The sequence below is a fragment of the Rhincodon typus genome, chromosome 10 (genome assembly GCF_021869965.1).
Source record: "Rhincodon typus isolate 14 chromosome 10, sRhiTyp1.1, whole genome shotgun sequence".
NCBI lineage: Eukaryota > Metazoa > Chordata > Chondrichthyes > Orectolobiformes > Rhincodontidae > Rhincodon > Rhincodon typus.
The window spans coordinates 43,725,026-43,746,026 of NC_063341.1; the positions used below are offsets into that span (position 1 = coordinate 43,725,026).

The 21,001-nt window shown below is 41.2% G+C and overlaps 1 protein-coding gene across 2 annotated transcripts in view; it reads left to right on the top strand.

Annotated features, from left to right (window-relative positions):
- Positions 1-21,001, top strand: part of LOC109928326 (calreticulin-like) — a 43,297-nt gene that overhangs the window by 19,245 nt on the left and 3,051 nt on the right. The window contains exons 5-7 of one of the 2 annotated variants that reach the window (XM_020528314.2): positions 3,513-3,722; positions 5,709-5,822; positions 20,780-20,923. In XM_020528314.2, the coding sequence (XP_020383903.1) occupies positions 3,513-3,722; positions 5,709-5,822; positions 20,780-20,923 (468 nt within the window). The remainder of the gene's footprint in view (positions 1-3,512; positions 3,723-5,708; positions 5,823-20,779; positions 20,924-21,001) is intronic. The other variant, XM_048602233.1, reaches the window with a different exon arrangement.

Sequence of the window (21,001 nt, forward strand, 5' to 3'; positions counted from 1 at the left end):
TGTTCTGCATCCCAGTATTCTACCTCTAATCCTCACAATAGACTTCCCCAGTGTCCCCACCACAGCAGTGGCTGCTGATAACCCCCATTACCTTCAGACTGTAGCTCACCTCCCAGGGCAATTTGGACAGAAAGCACTGACAGATGAGTGACCAGATCTCTGAATTCTGTGTAGCTCCCTCAATGACTTACCGCCAATCCCCTGATCGATTGAACTAGATTTGCAGGACTGACTGTGGTCCATTCCCCAGACTGTACAAGTACAGGCCCCTTGAGCCTGGACACCCCACGCAGCTGACAGTTTCCAAGCCTCTTGACAGGTATCGAACTGGCACCCTTGATAACTGTACCATTAACCCCTCACTGACTGCAGTCCACCTTGACATGACTGAAAACTACTCCCCTTAGACTTTGAGACATGGCCATTTGGTTGAAGCATATGCAGTGCAAATCATCTTTTCCTCCATCTCTGAAAAAGAAGCCACAGATCCCTCATGTTGTGACAACCATTTTCCACTTTGATTACGCACTTGCAATTTGGGTGACCACAGGACCACAAGATGTAGGAGCAGAAGATGCTGGCATGTGTTCTGGGTCTAACTTTGACATAACACGGTGCCATATAGCAACAGTCCACCCTTCATCTGATTATTGCTGGCCAAGATGATTGCCTGTCTAGCTTTGTGTCTGCCCTAAAAGGGAAGGCAAGACAGAAATACTGTGAGGCTGATCTTTTTAATAAAGCAGCAATAAAGGAAAAGAGAAATACTGTCAGCATCCAAATAGGCACAAGTGAGTGACCGCCAAAAGTCCTGAGGTGCACTGTGCTCTTATCCATGACTTTTCTGCCTCTTCCTGCATGCAAAGAGGCTTGGCAACCACATCACAATGCAAGGTGACAGTGCACTCCAAGTACACAAGTGAAATGGAGAACTTTATTCTAAGTGAGTGGGTGATGTGCCATGATAATGTGGTGGGGCTGGTGCATGTCTAATACCAACCTCCATGGAAAAATGGTGTAGGCAATCACTGCTAGCTAAGATGGAGCCTGCAGGAGCAAGCAGCAAGCTGGAATTTCAGATAGCCCCTAGAATCTCTTGTTGGGAATTGTCTCTGTTCAGTTAATCTGTGCCACATGGAAGAAAAGCAGATCCATATAAATGAGGAGAAAATAGGTTGCCAAGAAAGTATTTTGTATAACCTGCATTTTGATTCGGCCAAAGTCATCCTTCGGGACTTGCTTAATAATTTAACCTGTTAATAAAAAGTGTCTGCTAAACTGACGTTGAAATGGGACTTTTTTAAAGGAAGATGGTGAGTAACTCCATGTTGATCCTTGCAGCTCCCTCCATTGACACATCAATTACACATTGTATAGATATTGAAGCACATTTCTCACACTATTTGATAGGAAATTAAACTAAGAAGATGAATGGTGGGTAGGATTTTTTTGTTGAGAAGAATAAACTTAGCTTATCTTCTCAAGTTTTAGTATTTTTGTTATTTCTGTATTTGGTAAGTAATATGCTGCTAGAATAGATTGGTATGTGAGGATTTTTTTTCTTGTAATGTATTTCCATGCTTATGTTTGCAACTAGCATTTTTATGGTTTTCATGTCGTAAGTAGGAGCCAGTTATTAGCGTATTGTGTTCCACATCTAAGTTAGAATCTGATCCAAACCAATAGGATGAACTAAACTCTGTTGGTTAAAGGGTTCTATGCAAAATAAATTTTAGCCATGTCCCTGCCCATTTGCCATTTAATGAAGTCTAAGATTCTAAACTTGCATTCTTTCTTGGACCTTTGCTTAAAATTGACTCTCTGGCTAATCAAAGTTTGATTGGTTCTGTTAGGTCATTTTCAGATACATTCCTTTTGAGCATGTCAATAAAGTCACAATCGATTTCTACAGAAAAGTTTTTAACTTGCATTTTCAAGATGTAATAGAAATCTGTATACATTCCAGTTATGTTTGCATTTGCTTTGGCAAATAGTATGAAGAAGTGGAAGGACTTGTATGATGATCAACAGACTCTTTTCATGGCCAAAACCAAGTATCTCGTAGGATATGTAGCTATGCCTGCCTCTTCGTACAATATGTGGAACAGTCCCTCTTCTGCTGTTACATTGGCACCATCTCTTACCTCTTCTTCCTCTCCCGCAGGCGCAACCAGTCCCCCTCCACCGACATACTCATCCGCTTAAGGGAACTTGTCCTTACTCTTCCCACTTCCTCTAAGCTAAAATGGTGGCTATGGGCAACCGCATAGGTCCGAGCTATGCCTGTCTCAACAACTACACTGGCACCATCCCTCACTTCTTCCTCTGCTACATCAATGACTATATGGGTGCTGCCTCATGCTTCCATGAGGATCTTGAACAGTTCATCAACTTTATTAACACCTTTCAGCCCAACCTCAAATTCACCTGGACCATCTCTGACACCTCCCTCCCCTTCCTGGACCTCTTCATCTCCATCTCCGGTAACCATCTCAGCACCGACATCTATTTCAAACCTACCGACTCCCATAGCTACCTTGACTACACCTCCTCTCACCCACCCACCTGCAAGAATGTGATCCCATACTCCTAATTCCTCCGCCTCCACCACATCTACTCCCAAGCATTCCACTCCTGGACATCACAGATGCCCTCCTCAAGGACTGTAACTTCCCCCGCTAAGCACAGACTCAGTGATCAATTCGCAGAGATTCTGCGCTCTGTGCACTATAATCAACAGCCCCTTCTGGTTGCAAACCATCTTAACTCCCCCTCCATTCCCTCAGTGAAATGTCCATCCTGGGCCTACTCCAGTGTCACAATGACGCCACACGTAAACTGGAAGAACAACACCCCATATTCCACCTCAGGAGTTTACAGTCCGATGGCCACAAGATAGAGTTCACTGGATTCAAAATCTCCCACCCCCGGCCTCATCCCATGTCCAACCCTCCCTCTCATCCCTGCCTCCTTGACCTGATACAACCTGTCCATCTTTCTTACCTATCCGCCCCACCCTTCCCATTAACTATCTCCACAACCCCCTACCTGCATCCACCTATCACCATCCCACCTACCTTCTCCCAGTCAGAACCCCCCATTTATTTCCGAGCTCCGTTCCCCCACCCCAGTCCTGATGAAGGATGTAAACCCGAAACATCGACTTTCCTGCTCCTCTGATGCTGCCTGACCTGCTATGTTCCTCCAGCTCCACACTGTATTGACTCTGACTCCAGCTTCTGCAGTTCGTGCTATCTCCAACTATCTTTATACTAGGCAATAAGGTATTTAGTCCTATACAACAGGACGGTGTCATTAGCTCATATGGGCCAAACCATGAGGAGAGCGACCGACCTCCACTCGCTGTAAGTATTTTGTTGGACCTCAACCCAGAATTCATAGCTGGTAATCTGAATGTATGAAAGAACCTGATTTTTACATTTAAGGAAGTGAAGTTTGATTGTTGAAGAAGTCATGTCTTTGTTTGAATTGAAGTAACATTTTGCTCATAGGACGATGAGTACACTCATCTCTACACCCTAATAGTTCATTCTAATAACACGTATGAAGTGAAGATTGATAATGAAAAAGTTGAATTTGGGACTTTGGAAGATGACTGGGACCTACTACCTCCAAAAACAATAAAGGATCCAAATGCTAAGAAACCAGAAGACTGGGATGATCGAGAGAAGATTAATGACCCAGATGACGTGAAACCAAAAGTAAGTGTGCATCACCAATTCTGAACAATCTAAATAATTTAAAAGTATCTTTGTGGTAAATTTTGAAAATTAAAGTGCATACATTTAACAGGATTCTAGTGAGTAGGTCACTCAACTCGTGAATGCTGTCGCTGGTAATTGTGGTACGGTCTCTCTAAGCACAGCTTAGAAATGCTGGATCCTGTATATGAATAAGCACAGTATAACTTAAAGAAGCCTCCAAGCCAGTCTGTTTTCTGAGACTAAACTTTCGTAAAATATTTCTTTGGTCTCTAAGGTTTTGGAGTAGATTTGTAGCTCAGGTCGTGGGTGTTGACGTTGATTGGCTCGCCGAGCTGGTTTCTTGTTTCGCAGACGTTTCGTTACCAGGCTGGGTAACATCCTGAGTGCAGCCTCCGATGAAGCGTCAGTGTGTTCTCCCGCCTGGTTTTTAAACTCTGGGGTCTGTTGAGATGGATTGCCTCACTTCCGGTTTTCCTTCGTAGTGGAATGTATATGGGGTCAAGTTCAATATGTTTATTAATAGCATGCTTCGTGGAGTGCCAGGCTTCTAGGAATGCTCGTGCCTGTCTCTGCCTAGCTTGTCCCAGGATTTTGGCGTTGTCCCAGTCAAAATGGTGGTTCTCCTTGTCCATGTGGATTGAGATGAGTGAGTACTGGTCATGTCTTTTTGTAGCCAGTTAGTGTTCATGTACTCTTGTTGTTAGTTTCCTTCCTGTTTGTCCAATGTAGTGTTTCTCACAGTCACTGCAGAGGATCTTGTAGATGACATTGGTCCTGTCCATGGCGGGGAATGGGTCTTTAGTTCGGGTGAGCAGTTGTCGTAGGGTTGACGTGGGCTTGTGTGGCACTCTGATGCCCAGCGGTCATAGGAGTCTTGTGGTGAGTTCCGATGTGTTCCTGATGTAGGGTAGTGTGATGACTGTGTCAGGGTGTGCAGTATCTTTCTGATGTTGTTCGTGTAGGCATCTTCTGACCCAGTTCGACTGGGACAACACCAAAATCCTGGGGCAAGCTAGGCAGAGACAGGCATGAGAATTCCTAGAAGCCTGGCACTCCACGAAGCATGCTATTAATAAACATATTGAACTCGACCCCATATACATTCCACTACGAAGGAAAACCAGAAAGTGAGGCAATCCATCTCAACGGACCCCAGAGTTTAAAAACCAGGCAGGAGAACACACCGACACTTCATCGGAGGCTGCACTCAGGATGTTACCCAGCATGGTAACAAAACGTCTGCGAAACAAGAAACCAGCTCGGCGAGCCAACCAACCTCAATATTTCTTTGGTCTTTTCTAAGAGTACCTCTGTGATTTCAGACGAATGATGGGGGCATCTCAGAGACTTATAAAATTCAAACAGGACTGGACAGGGTAGATGCAGGGAGGATGTTCCTGATGGTGGGTGTGTCCATAACTAGGGTCACAGTATGAGGATCCGGGGTAGACAATTTAGGAGGGAGATGAGGAGATATTTCTTCACCCAAAAATTGGTCACTCTGTGGAATTCATTACCACAGGAAGTAGTTGATGCCAAAACATTGAATGTATTCAAGAGGCGACTAGATATAGCACTTAGGGTGAATGGGATCAAAGGTTATGGAGAGAAAGCAGGATTAGGCTATTGAGGTGGACAATCAGCCATGATTGTGAAGAATAGCAGAGCAGGATTGAAGGGCCGAATGGCCTCCTCCTGCTCCTATCTTCTATATTTCTATTCCTAAGTATTATATCTGACACTACCTTGATTTAAAAACATTCATTCTTGTTTTCAAATCTCCCAGTTGCCTTCTGTAACTCTTCCAGCTTAACAATTATCTGAGATCTCTGTTCCTCTAACTCCGACCTCTTTTGCATCTCAATTACCTTTGCCTCACAATTAGTGGCCATGTCTTGGACTCTGGAAACACTTCCACAAAGATAATTTTTTTTCTTTCTTTCCAATTTTCCTCTCCCTCCAACCACCCCTAAACAAATTGAGAACTGGGACAATCCAGAAACCATTCCAGATCCTAATGCCAAGAAACCAACTGACTGGGATGATGAGATGGACGGAGAATGGGAGCCTCCTATGATTCAGAATCCAGAATACAAGGTGAATTTCAAAAACGTTGTATTTCTTTATTTTTCGTGTTGTAGATTTCTTTCATGTTATCCTATACTTCAAATTATTATGTTTTTACCAACTTGTTTTTCAGTTTAAGATGTGTGTTCCTTCAACAAATGAAACATTGAACAGAAATAAGTTATTGTTAAACTATTCCAGACAATAAACGTACAGTGGTGTTAAGATCCCTGATGAAGCCAATACTCTTGAAAAGAAATTCAAACCTGCAGCTTATGATGGAAATGCTCACTTGATCGAATTTTAAGTTTTGACAACTTTGCTTCATAAAGCATAATTGACTAAACACTTTCTGTAGGCAACTTGGACTTTTCAAATTCTTTTACCTGCAATCTGGAGAACCTATCAGATAAGTCAGTTGGCATGGACCACTGAATCTTACTTCCAGAAGTTCACCTTTTAAAGGTAATGGCACTCACATTAAATCTCGTGTTTGAAATGATCTGGCTGTATCACGTTTGTCTGCCCATTCTTTCAACTTTTTAAAGATTTTAAAATGCTCCTGTGCAATTTTGCATACTCCTGTGAATTGCTGAAGATACACGGGCACATTTGCAAACATCAAGGATTTGTCTTTATGCCTTTAAAACATCTTTTTGTAAACTTTAATGAACATCTTATCCCCTGGCCATTAATCAGTTTTGATGGACCAAATCTAATGGATTTATTTGGGAATTCTGAAAGCAAATTGTAACAAATCTAATGCTTTGTCCAATCCTATGGGTATTTGAGATATATGCCATAATCATTGTTTTGCGAATCTGATAGTATTTCTCCAAAGCTCCCCGTGTTTGCATTTAATAGACAGTAGACTTCAACTACATTATAAGCAACTTGCTTATTAGGTCCTGAAAAAATTAGACAAAGTCTAATTAGACTGAGGCTGAATGGTCAGTCCTCAAAAAAGGACTCGCCTTCATTCCCCTGCGCCCACACATGAATGAATTCTGCGCACACCTCGATGTCGAGCTCTTTTTCCACCGCTTCCACCTCTGTTCCTATTTCTTTGAATAAGAATCCAACTCACTGTCTGATGACCCCTCCTCCCACCTCCAGCAAACTCCATCTTCTTGGACACCCCCTCCCGGCCTCCTACCCTCCCTCGACCTCTTCACCTCCAGCTGCCGCCTGAATCTCTCCACCCCTCTCACTTACTCCAACCTCTCCCCATCAGAATGCACAGCCCTCTTCTCCCTTTGCTTCAACCCCAACCTCGCCATTAAACCTGCTAACAAGGGGCCACAATGGTAGTATGGCAAACTGATCTCTAAGTCGCTGAGGCCAGACACCAACTCTCTGACACCTTCTCCTACCATCCCCTCGATCACGACCCCACCTCTGATCACCAAGTCATCATCTCCCAGACCATCAACAACCTCATCAACTGGGGAGATCTCCAATCGGCAGCCTCCAACCTGATAGAAACAGGTGGTGAGAGGTTGGGAACTATCTTCTACCCAAAATCCATAAACTCGACCGCCCCGGTTGACCCATTATCTCTGCCGGCAACTGTCTCACCGAGCTCAACTCTTCCTACCTGGACTCCATTCTTTCCCCTTTGGACCAGGAATTCACCACCTACATTTGGGATACAACCCATGCCCTCCACCTTTTCCAAAACTTGCAATTCCCCAGCCCCCAACACCTCATCTTCACCATGGACGTTCAGTCCCTGTACACCTGTAGCCCCCACGAGAATGGCCTAAAAGCCCTACGCTTCTTACACTCCCATAGGCCCAACCAGTCCCCCCACAACATCTCATTCACTTGGCTGAACTGGTCCTCACCCTCAACAATTTTTCCTTTGATTCCTCCCACTTCCCACAAACCAAAGGAGTGGCCATGGGCACCCGCATGGGCCCAAGCTATGCCTGCCACTTTGTAGGATTCATGGAACAGTCCCTCTTCAACAATTTCACCAGCACCATCCCTCACCTCTTTCTCCACTACATTGATGACTATATCGGTGCTGTCTCGTGTTCCCATAAGGAGCTCGAACAGTTCATCAATTTCACCAACACCTTCCACTGTGCCCTCAAATTCACATGGACCATTTCTGATGCCTCCCTCCTCTTCCTGGACCTCTCCGTCTACATCTCTTATAACCAAATCACCACTGACATCCGTTTCAAACCCATTGACTCCCATGGTTATCTCGACTACATTTCCTTTCATCTACCCTCCTCAAAAATGCTATCCCATACTCAATTCCTCCACCTCCACCGCATCTGCTCCCAGGATGAGGCGTTCTACTCTAGGACTTCCCAGACATCTCCTACTTTAGGGACCGTCGTTTCTCCTCCTCTGTTATTAAGGGTGCCCTCAACCGCATCTCACTCATTTCCTGTGCTTCTGCCCTCAAACCCTCTCCCCCCAACAATATTAAGGATAGAATCCCCTTGGTCCTCAAATACCACCCCACCAACCTCCGAATACAATGCATTATGCTTTGACATTTCCACCACCGACAATCAGACCCAAGAACCAAAAAGATATTTCCTTCCCCACCCATGTCCGCCTTCCACAGGGACCGTTCACTCCACGACTCCCTTGTCAGCTCCACACTCCCCACCAACCCCACCACACCCAGTACCTTTCCCTGCAACCACAGGAGGTGCTACACCTGCCCCTACACCTCCCTTCTCACCTCCATCCAGGGCCCCAAACAATCTTTCCAAATCTGGCAAAGATTCACCTGCACTTCATCTAACCACATCTGCTGTATCCGTTGCTCCTGATGTGATCTCCTGTATATCGCGGAGACCAAACGCAGACTCAGGGACTGGTTCACGAAGCACCTGCGGTCTGCACGCACCAACCAACCTGTCCTTCCAGTTGCCATCCATTTTAACTTCCCCTCCCAATCCTCTGGTGACATGTCCATCCTTGGCTTCTTCCACTGTCAGAGTGAGGCCAAACATAAACTGGAGGAGCAACACCTGATATTTCACCTTGGGAGCTTACAGCGCAATAGTCTGAATATTGACTTCACCAACTTCAAAATCTCTCCACCCCTAACGTGTCCATCTTCCAACTCACCTATCCGCTCCACCCTTCCCACTAACCAACTAGAATAACCCCTACCTGTATCCACCTATCTCCATCCCATCTACGGTCCCTCCAGCCCCCCTCCCCCTTCCTTCCCCCCCCCCCCCCCTTTACGTCTTGGATTTCCTCCCCCTCCCCCGTCCTGATGAAGGATTTTGGCCGGAAATGTTGACCTCCCTGCTCCTCGGATGCTGTCTGACCTGCTGTGCTTTTCCAGCTCCACATCTATTGACTCTAGACAAAATTAGAACCTTGTTCTGTTGTTATTTCAATTGGTACTCTAAGTGAAAAAAAACTAAGCTGATACAGCTATACAGCTGTAATTGTCCTTAAAAGAATAGTTTCTGGAAATCAAGTTGTCATATCCATAACAGTAAGGACACACCACTATCTCACTTTAGTTTTCTCTAATGGTCTTACACAATCTACTAGTACTCAACTGAATGGTTCTTTACAAACTGGTATGGATTTTAAAGGTGCCAGTTTGATAACATGTCAAGGCAATCCCACATTGACAAGTACGGCATGCTTTACAGAAGTACACTAAATCCTTATGAAGTCTTGGTCAAGTTAAATGCCTGTTTATCGATGCTTGAGTTTTCTGTGTTCCTACATATCCCGCCAAGGCATTTTCATGCAGTCCTTACAATATTTAGGCAATACCACTTGCTGATGAACAACTGTGTGTTACTCATCTGCAGATCAAAGAAGATGCCCCACTTCCTCATCAGAACTTTGTTCTTAATATAACAACATTCAATTTCCTTCAGCCTCATCTTCAGTGTGTGCTGCCTGTATTAACTTGCTTATTTCTAAATCAGTTTTCTGAGCTTCAGCTGAAGAAGGCATGTTAATCTGAAACATCTGAATCATCCCCATTCTTAAAGAAAGTTTTGGCTACTGTAACTTCTACTTTGGGTAGTACTTCGTTCTCGGATGATGGGCTTTGTTTAGCCATTACTCTAGACACAACACACAATGGAAAAATAACTGGAACTTGTTCCTGTAACTACTCTGTCTCTTTAACCTCATTTGGACTTACTGTGATGCAGTTATAACATTCACTCCAGCCAAATCATTACCAGGAGTAAGCCAACTTCATCCACATGTCATTTCTTAACAACTTCTATTACCACTGTTCTGGACAAGTCACACTCAAATGTCCTTTTTGGAAGGAAATCTTACCTGGTCTGGCCTACGTGTAATTCCAGAAGCACGGCAATGTGGTTGACTCTTAGGCACAACTAGGACAATTAGGGATGGGCAATAAACACTGGCCAGTCCAGCGATGCCCACATCCTGTGAACAGATTTAAAAAATCTTCCAAATGCACTTTGTACAATTAGTCTGGTGTGTATTCTCCATTTATCTCATCTATTAATACTTTGGATTTCATTGCACTGTGAGAAAGGAAAATTGTGTCCTTCTCCAGCAAAAGAGTTTGTGCAGCTCCTGTGTCTCTTAATATAGTATAGGTTTAGCTGCATCATTGAAGAAAAGGGGGTTATCTTTTTGACAAAAACATTTTATATCTCTCAGTTACCTTATTCATCTTTTCTGCACTCAAAGCAATGTTTACTTCTAGTTTCATATAGCTACAATTTGATTTGTGTTATTGACCATGTGAGTTTTTTGAACTCATTCTTACAAACTCCAATAAGTCTCATGGTTTCTCACAATGTTTCTGCAAGGACTGTGTCTTTATTTCTGTGTATTTTTAAAAACTGTGCACTGAAATGACAACATGGTTTTCAGACCAGTGTTTGAAAGGATAGCTGCATGTTTTTCAAAGAAAGTAACCTGGCACCCATGTCAAGCATTATTTAGACAATTGTTTGAAAAAGCAGCAACAGATGTTTGAGTGGCAGCATAATTGGAGACAAGAGGATGTTCGGGTGCAGCTTTTTTTTTGGCAACAAGAAATTGATTGATCCGTGAACGAGTGACCAGTTATCGATGACAGAACCTTTAGCCTGCCAATGGGTGTGTGATTGGTCCTCAAGTAACTGAACAGTTGGAACTGGTAACTAGTTACAAGGACGAGAGAAGTGTTCAGTTCTTCCCCTGCCTAGGAGTAGTCTTTTTGTTCTCTGCAATTAAAATCACTGTAAAACCAGTGTATTTTTCCTTCAACAGTTGTTGTAAGCTGTGACTTTTAACTGATAAGTCAGAGACATTTTATAAATGAACCGGTCACTTTGTGTCTCTTACCAAGCAGTGGAAGCATCCAGAGAAAGAAAACAGAAGTAATGTGCTGGCCAACAATAGAATTGGAAGGATCATCACAACAATAGAACCCGAGAATAAAGATTACTGAACTGTCTTTCCAGTTTGTCCCCTCTGCCATAAGCTATTTTTACCCTGTTTGTTTTTCTGTCTGTCTGTGTAAAGGGGAATTTATACAGGCATTTGAGGTATCATTGGTGGTATTATATAATGACGGTTTATAATTGTTTATCTGTAGCGAGGCACTAATTATTTATAATAAATATTAATTCTTGTTAAGTACAGATACTCTGTCCATGCTTTTTTTCAACCTGGGTCTGAAAGTTAGATAGATTGGGGAACTTGGAGTACTTTAGAAAATCTTTAACTTTTGTAATAATTCTGGGAATAGCAGGGCTTGATTTCCAGCATGCTACCCCAGTTAGTCCTAACATTACAATGAAAACACTTGTGATTCTGTAAACTTCAAAACTTCAATAACTGTTCAGGGATTGAAAGAATCAGCAACAACTCTTTCTGGAGTAAACTGTTTCCTGAGATGAAACGGACAAGGAGAAACTGTTATAAATGAATTAAAGCAACAAACTAATTAATCATCCCTGGGAACAAGGAGTCAAAGCAACATAAACAAGCTGTGTTTTGGGAAAGAGGAGGTAACACTGCTTGTTAACCTGCCATCTCATTACAAAAGGGCAATTACAATTGTCTGCAGAAGGAGTGTCCTGAGGTAAAGGGGTTATTTGCAGGAATGTTGTGTTTTGAATAGACTGTTAAAACCAAATGTTATAAGGAACAGGGAAGCTACTCCTAATGAGAAGGTAAACTACAGACTTGAAAAGAATGGTGAATGTTGTGGATGAATGGAACTAAAGGATCATCAATAATTCACATCAGAAACTTCATAAGATAGAAATTTGTCTTCAGAATTCTTGAGTAGCAGAACTTTGAAGAAACAACACTGCACAAGGATTGAACTCTGGACATCCAGAGTCAAACACTGTTGGTTGAAATTGTAGCTGGATTCCACCATTATTCAGGCAATAGCTAAGTTGAATTGCAAGGTTTAACTTGCTTATTTGAAGGGTCTTATTTTGGTTGCTACCATGCAGTAAAGTTTAAGTAATTGTTTCAGTATTTCAGTTTCTGTGAGATTTCTTAATAGGTAGCTGAATTAAAGGTAGCTTGTGGTGATTAATGCACAGTTAGCGTCCCTGGGTGACCCTAGGTTGCTTAGAGGTTGAACCCACCAGCTTTGTATTCTCAAAAATCTAGCCTGAATCTGGAGTAAGAGGGCAGCTGCCCCATGTGACAGCCAGGATTCAAGTCCACTTTAATTCATTCATGGGATGAGGGTGTTGCTGGCTAGGCAGCATTTATTGCCCATCCCTAATTGCCCAGAGGGCAGTTAAGAGTCAACCACATTGCTGTTGGTCTGGAGTTACACGTAGGCTAGACCAGGTAAGGATGGCCATTTCCTTCCCTAAGTGAACCAGATGGGTTTTTCCCCAACAGTCAACAGTGGATTCATGGTCGTCATTAGACTCTTAATTCCAGATATTTATTGAAATCAAATTCCACCATCTGCCATAGCGGGATTCGAACCAAGGTTGCCAGAACATTATCTGGGTCTCTGGATTAACAGTCCAGCGATAATACCACTAAGCCATCACTTCCCCTATAGTGGATGAGGACACAGGCAATCAAACCAACAACATTTCAGATTTTATCACACAATTTATATTTTTGTATTATTTAGTTTGGCATTGAAACTTTGTTGTGAAATCATGGCAGATAATCAGTCTGAATGGGAGAAATTGGTTAAGGAATATTTGAATAAAAAATTGCCTAAGTGGATGAAGTATTGTGAAGCTTGTGATGTTACATGTCCCAGTACACCAAACCATTTGTTAGAGTCAGTTAAAAAGTCCTTGAGAAAGCATGCTCCCAAAGAGGACAGGCTGATGGGAATTTGTTGTCTTTATGCAGAAGCATGTGCGTTAAAATAGAGAAATGCTGAGATAAATGAGTTGAAGTTAGAAAATGCAGAGCTAAAACACAAACTTGATGCCCTAGAGTTTGCCAGTCAGCAAAGGGCAGTTTTCCAATGGAAAACACCAAATTAAAAGGAAAGGTTAAATCCCTGGTAATGACCAATCAGGAGAAGATAATTTACTTCTCAAATGATAAAATTCAATTTGTGACACTGAGCAAAAATGCCGAAAAGACACAGTGCCTGGTTCAGGAGTCAGAAATTAAGACTCAGGAACTTGAAAGTGAATGTAAAGATCTCCAGGCAGCATTTAAAGTACTGCATCAAGCACAGCTTGAGCAACAAGTGCAGAATATTAAATTAAAGTTGAAAGAACTGTGGATGCTGTAAATCAGAAACAAAAACAGAAATTGCTGGAAAAGCTCAGCAGGTCTGATAGCACCTGTGGAGAGAAAGCAAAGTTAACATTTCAGGTCAAGTGAACCTTCCTCAGAACTGGGGTCAGTTAACATGGGAACATACAGTATGATACCCCTTATTCCTTAACATAATTATGGGTTATTGCTAGAGATACACCTACCTTTTCACCAGGCGATGACCCTTATCAGCTGTTTGCTGCCAATCACCATCAGAGAAGGTTATATGGTCTTGATGAAACAGAGGAGGTAATGCTTTTCCTTGCATATTTACACAGTTCAATATAAAATATCCTTTCCGATCCATGAATTGTTGCTCGGAGGATCTCTCGTAGTTATAGGGAAGACAATATCATAGAAGGGAGTCCCTAGACAGACTGAGTAAATGTAGACAAAGAAAAGGGGAACACCAAATGCATTTGCCTCCTATTTATGGGCCCAGTTTAAATCTATTTTTGTAACCCAGCGAAGAAACAATCTTGATAATAGACAATGCAGTGTTTGGTTGCAAACCCTAATGGAACATTCCACTGAGGCATCTAGGTAAACCTGTGAAGCCCTTGACCCCAAGGATAGCACATACACAAAGGTGCACAAAAAAACTGAGAAAATGAACCTTGCTAAAACACAAAGACCTCAGAAGCATGCACCTGTCTGGATGTATGAAGGACTTGATTCTGGTCCGGACAGAGGTAACTCATCTTTTCTTCTCCCTAGAGGAAGGAGCAGAGTGCTGCCATTGTGTTTTAGTTGTGAGGGAAGAGGACATTTTGCCAAAAGATTGTCTCTCCCCGTGGTTATCAGATAGACAGGCCACTTGCATCCTTCTGATCACAGAGTAGGGGAGTGAGTGCCCTAATTGACAGTGACAGGCATCTCTGCAATGGTAATGTAGTGTCAAATGGGATAGTGTGGGAAGACCTCTCGTTGAGGGCTAGCTCGGAGGCGACCATGTTGAATTCCTATGGGATATGGGAGGGTCCCAAACAGTCCTTAACATAGCCAATGGTTTGCAGTTAAGTTGGCACAGTGTGAATAAGTGGCTTTTCAGGTCACACACAAGAGGGTGTTGAAATCAACTCGCTATGTATTCATGTTTCTAAGATACACTGTGAACGTCCAATCATTCTGGTAGAACTAGACTAGGAAGCTGAACATACTTTGTATTTAGATTTTATGAGCAAATGTGATCGAGCCTTTGAACTGGCAAACTATTGCATTTGGCAGATGTCCTGGTCACGGGGACAGAGACCCCTTGAGGCTCCTACTGGTGAGGACAACAACTGAATCTATACACTGGCAGAAATATAGGTCGACCCCTCTGAGCTGACTGATGACCAAGCTGTTCAGAGTCTTATTGTACAATGTTTGCTCCCCACAAACATGATTGTGGACCTATGACAGGAGAAGTAGTGATAAATGGCCCAGACCCTAAACCGCAGAGACATTTTCTTTTCTGAAACAAGCAGAAGGGGAGGTAATCAAAGTAATCGATGGTTTGCTTGAGCACTGAATTTTGTGCCCGTTGGCCTCTACTAACAATTCCTATTTGGCCAGTTCAGAAACCAGATGCTCCTGGAAACTGACATTTGACTGTAGTTAACTAAAACCATTCCTTGCATAGCACCCACAGTAGCCACCAGTCCCGAGATTGTGATGAAACGGATACCTCGGGCAAAGTATTTCTCAGATCCGGACATTCGTTCTGGATTTTGGTCCATTCTTTTAAAGTGAGAATGTCAGTATAAATTTGTGTTTACCTTTCAAGGATAACAGTACACTTGGACCTGTTTGCCACAAGCATTCCATAATTCTCTGTCCATATTCCATCAAAGATTAGCAAAGAGATGAGTACATTTTTCCAAACTCAACTGATTTGTACAGTATGTAGATGATTTGATGCTACGGACGGAGACTAAAACCAAACACCTGATTTTGCTACATGAATCTTTAATTTAACTCTCCTCAAAGATCTAGCACTAAAAGTTAACCCAACGAAAGTGCAGATCAAGAAGGACAAAGACTCTAATTTGGGCACATTGATGGTATCCCGCAAATTGAAGACAGACGGGAAACGGATCGATGTATTTGTAATCTGCCTTTACTTAATGATGTGAGCTCCTTAAAATTATTCTTAGGATTAGTGGGTTACTGTAGCAATCACATTGAAGGCTTTGCTATTGAAGCAGCTCCTTTGTCAGATCTGTTGAAAAATAGCGTTCTGTAGGAATGCATACAGCAACACACACAGCAGTCAGCAATTTGAAGCAAGCATTAGTTCAAACTCCAGCAAGTTTCCAGACCTAGAGTTATGCTTTGCACTAGAAGTAGCGGACACCGACACTATATTGGCAGCTGTACTGTTGTAAAATAGACATCATTGTTTAGGTCCTGTCTCTTATGCCTCCAGGCTATCAACTCCAGAAGAGCAAGATTTCTTATTTTGTTAAAAATATTTGCTTGCTGTTTTCTGGGCAGTACAATATTTTGCATACAGAACACAACATACGCTTATCCAGTTACTGCCTTAAGGATGGCAATTTTAGAACAGAACAATTGAAAGGACACTTATGTTACAAGGTTCGCATATTACAGTTGGAAAGTAAAAAAATTAGTAGTCAATTTGCTGTATCAGTGTGAACTGCATGTTTGTGCTGCAGTTGAAACAAATGACTCCAAAGGACCATTTCTTCCAAAGACGATGAGTAGGGCAGACGATATGGATGACCAATTTAAAATCATTATCGATCGCTCCTCCATGGCGGAAGATGGTAACAGGAAGACAGGATGTGGTATTTATGTGGAAACTCCAACAGGGGAAACACATGATGCTCTCTTTTGAAAATTACCAAACAGTATGAGTGCACAAGCAGCAGAATTAGCTGCGCTAATCTCTATAGTGAGTCATTTTGAACAATTCCTGACCCCATCATATATTTACTTCGACAGCATGTATGTAATAGCTTGGCTGATTTTATTCTGCTCAGTATGCGAGCATCTGAGTGTCAGCATCTTCAGCACCAATACTGAAGTACATATTAGAGCAAGCAAGGGATAGAGAATTTGAGATCATTGAAGTTAAAGCCCATCATAGATCAACTCCAGAAGGAAACATCCGTGCAGATGAGTTAGCGAAGCAAGCGGCCCGAGAGAGCAAGCATTGGCAACCCCGGTCGTGATAGATTGTGAGTGCAGTAAAAGTAAATCAAGCTGAAATAGAAGTTCAAGCTCTTACTCACGACAGAGCTGTGAAAACCTTAATACAGAATGTACAGGCCGCTAGTCTACCAGCCCCAGTGAAAATGGAGAAGAAACTGGACGAAGTAAGGCATACTTTGATGCCAAAGCCTGTCCCGTGGAATAAGCAGTGGGAATGAAAATAGTGCTGTGTGACTTCCAAACTGGCACATTCTTGTCACCAAAATATTTGAAAGCCCATTCAATAATTAACAAAATAAGCTTATTTGTAGTACAAACTTTTATTGGCTACTGATAAAATGGGATGCTACCATTTGAATCAGTTAAAAGCATTTGGGGCTCAAAACAATGATAATTATCAACACCAAATGCTCCTTGACAGCATGGAAAATTACACTGTAAATTTACCTCAACAGCAGGAGGCTGGTGGAGGACTTCATTATGTGGGACCGGATGCCTCAGCTAATCTCAGAATTCCAACTACTACAAAATCAATATCTCCCGATAACACCCCACACCACCACCTGAACATCAACAGTCAGTTAAACCAAACAGCAATTACTGTCATCTCAACCATGTCAACCCCAGTGTCAGCAGTCGGTAACAGCTAAGGAAACTATATATAATAAGAAAAAAAAACATAAAATCAAGATTTCACCTCAATGGAAACAGAAACAGGCCAAATGAAAGCTTGGTTAGAAGAGATGTAATGGACTACATTACTGGGGAATTCAGAAATTTATTTGTGTAAACTGATAAACTATTATTTATTTTCTTTTTGAACTTCAGATAAACTATGAAGTGATTATTGGAATTATATTGCTAGCTTTTGCACATGAAGTATGGAGTCAGCAGCATTCAGTGGAAGTGGGCACGTTTTATATAGTGTAACGATAAGCCTTCTGTGGCTCCATAAGGATTATGAAACTAATATGGTCGCCATCTCTGTGGTCGGGGATGCAGAAGTCTATGTATTTAATTGGTAGGAACACTTACAGTTTGTGTACAGGTTACTATGACGGCTATGTGTTAATTTACAAATAAACTAACTCTATTTTGTGCAGGCCGACAGTCTCTGCCTACAAATTATGCATTAATTTTTGGTGCAATGATAGCATGGAATATCCATTTGCACTAACATAGAGTGTCCTGTACAAAAAGACGTGCCCAGAGGAGGGATAGTTGATCGAAACACATGCAAATAAAATATGAAAATGTTCATCATGAATTGGTGCTGGTAATTCTGAATCTCTCGGGCATTCCATTACCATTGTGATGTCCAAAACCTTTACCTACCATCTATAAGGAACAGGTCACGGCGTTGTTTAATAAGAGGGTTATAAAATTGCAAGGAAAAGAAGGAAGTGCAGAAGACTGATAGGAGATGCTGCAGGCATTTACAGTGCAGTTTGACAGTTAATTGCCCAGATGTCAGTGCTATAAGTGATTATTAAATCAATAAATTTCTCAAGTTAAAGGCAACTTAGGTATAGTGAATGATACTAAACTTGGTAGTCAAGCAGGGGACACCGCTAACTACACTGCTTTTCTTATGCTTAAAATCTTAGAATCACATACAGATGTGATTAACAAGTTAATAAAAGAAACAGAAAAAAGTGGTTCATGATAATCTTAAAACTTCAATGGGTGTAGTATAGTGTTATTTCACAGTTATAGCTATTGTGTTTATTAGCATGCTTATTACTCCAGTTTGCTTTGTGATTTATTTACTGAGCATTATTCTGTAGTTCATTTATTGATCCTTGGTTGTCAACTACCTGTAACGCATAATGAAATGATGCATTTTGTTTAAGTTGTGCATGGTGTAGCAACTCAATTTGCATATGAAACGATGTGGCAGAAAATGACTGATTATACGAGTATTTGTTCACATTTAAAGTAATGAACAAAGAAGAGGGACTGTGACACTGTAAACTTAAAAATTTCAATAATGAACAAGGAGAAACTGTTATAAAGGAAATAAAAATGACATACTAATTACCCCGGGAAGAAGGAGTCAAAGCATAATAAATAAGCTGTTTTCTGGAAGAGAGATTGCTTGATAACCTGCTGCCTTGTGACAAATAGGTAATTAAGATTGCCTGCTGAAGGAATGTTGCAAGATAAAGGGGCTAGTTGCAGGAAAGTTGTGTTTTCAACAGAGTTAAAACTGATTGTCGTAAGGAATAGGGAAGCTACTCCTTATAAGAATGCAAGTTAGTGACTTGAGGACTCCAGAAGTGTCATCCGTATTGGAGGTGAGCAGCTCTAAAGGATCATCAATAATGTCGCATCAAAACCTTAACAAGAAAAATTCTTATAAGAATTAAACTTTAGGATTCTTCAGTAGCAGAACTTTGAAGAACAATATTGCACAAGGATCAAACTCTGGACATCCAGAGATAGATGCTGTTGGTTGGAATCATAGCTAAATTCCACCATTAATTGGGTAATAAGTAAGTTGAGTTATGAAGCTTAACCTACTTATTTGAGTGGTCTTATTTTGGATGCTACATGCAATAAAGTTTAAATAATTGTTTCAGTATTTGATTGTCTGTGATACGTCTTAATAAGTAGCCAAATTAAAGGTAGCTTGTGGTAATAAACATATAACACATTTAAGTCTTCAATTTTCACCTCCACTTTCACCACCTTCCTTTCTTGTCTGAGGAGAGGATTTGGGCATTCACAGCTCTGTTTTTTTTTAACTTAACTAGTTGCCTTTCTTTCACTCTCCCTCCACTCTATCCTTTTTGAGTTATAAGGGTGACGGAAAAAAGATTTAGTTTTATGGATCAGCTCATGATTGATAGCATTTCTGCAGTATGTTTAGCAGTTGTAACCCTTAGGTCTTCAACATGGTTTCTTATTATAAAAGGTAGTGAGTTTTTTAATTCTTCCAGGAGAATAATACGAGACTTTATACGTGGTATGTTTTCCTTACGTCTATATCCACTTGTCAAAATACCTTGCCTTACCTTATGAAGTTTGATATATGCTTGCCAAAGCTGCTTCTTTAAATTTCTGAACATTTGCTTGGAAGTTTCAGGAACCAACTCACACAGCCAGAATAGATTTTCTTATGTCACCAAAATCTTTAAAATACTTCTATGACAGTAATGCATATGTTTCTTTTACCATACCTGTCAATGTACTTTGCATGGCAATATACACTTTTCCTTAGTCCACTTCATTTATCTCGCTATTTATTCAGATAACATAAAGAATGCTGTCACATCTATTTTTTCAAATTTTGGTACAACCTATACAAACTTAAACATTTCTTACTGGACTTTAGACTATGACTTAGGTTTTCCTCATCGGGTCTTTGTCAGCATCTGAAATCCCTTTTTCTAACTACACAATTTTAAACTGAGATTTCCTATATTATTTCTCTTTTTCCCTTTATGATTCTTGTTTCAGTTTTCTAACTACTGTCTATCGCTCTTCTCTCTGAAGTTCTCGTTTTCTTTCTTCCAGCTCAAGTCTTATAAGTTCGATTTCCTTTTCTATTCTTTTCAATTCCAGAACTCTCTATTTTGAGCTGCTTTCTCTCCTTCTTGTGTTCAAACTACTTTAACTGTAATTGAATCCTTACGAACTCATGATTCACCATTAGTGTACTCATCCCTCCCACATTTCCATCAGTCCCAAATGATTTGCCATATTTCAATTACTTCTGCATTCTTAGCTTTGGCAAGCAGACTCAACTCTATTTATTTGCCAATTCAAGCAGTCTGGTTTTTGTTATTTTCTGTGAATCCATCAGGGATACATGTTCCAACTGCAAGATGATTTAGCTGCATCTAATGTCATTTTAATTTTTGTATGAGAAGCCTGGTATTTGTCAGTTTCTCCTTTTCCATTTACATTCACTCCACGGCTGTGTTCAAAGATCCTGGGTCCACTCGTCCTCATAGTTTTGTTATGACTTAAATGGAACAATGCATTAATTGGAAAAATATTGTTTAGCTTCAACTTGTACCTGCTTTAAATGGCTTAATGACCAAATGAAAATTAAAAGAATATTTAAAAATTCCTGTGCTCAGGGTGAATGGAAATCTCATCAGATTAACAACCCCAACTTCAAAGGAAATTGGGTCCATCCAGAAATTGATAATCCCGAATACAAACCAGACACCAACATGTACCAATACGACAACATTGGTATTCTTGGTCTTGATCTGTGGCAGGTACGTTTGTTAATATTCAAGGTTTTGATATTTTATTGAAGTGAACAAATGAAATCATAGATTATACATTTCCTAATC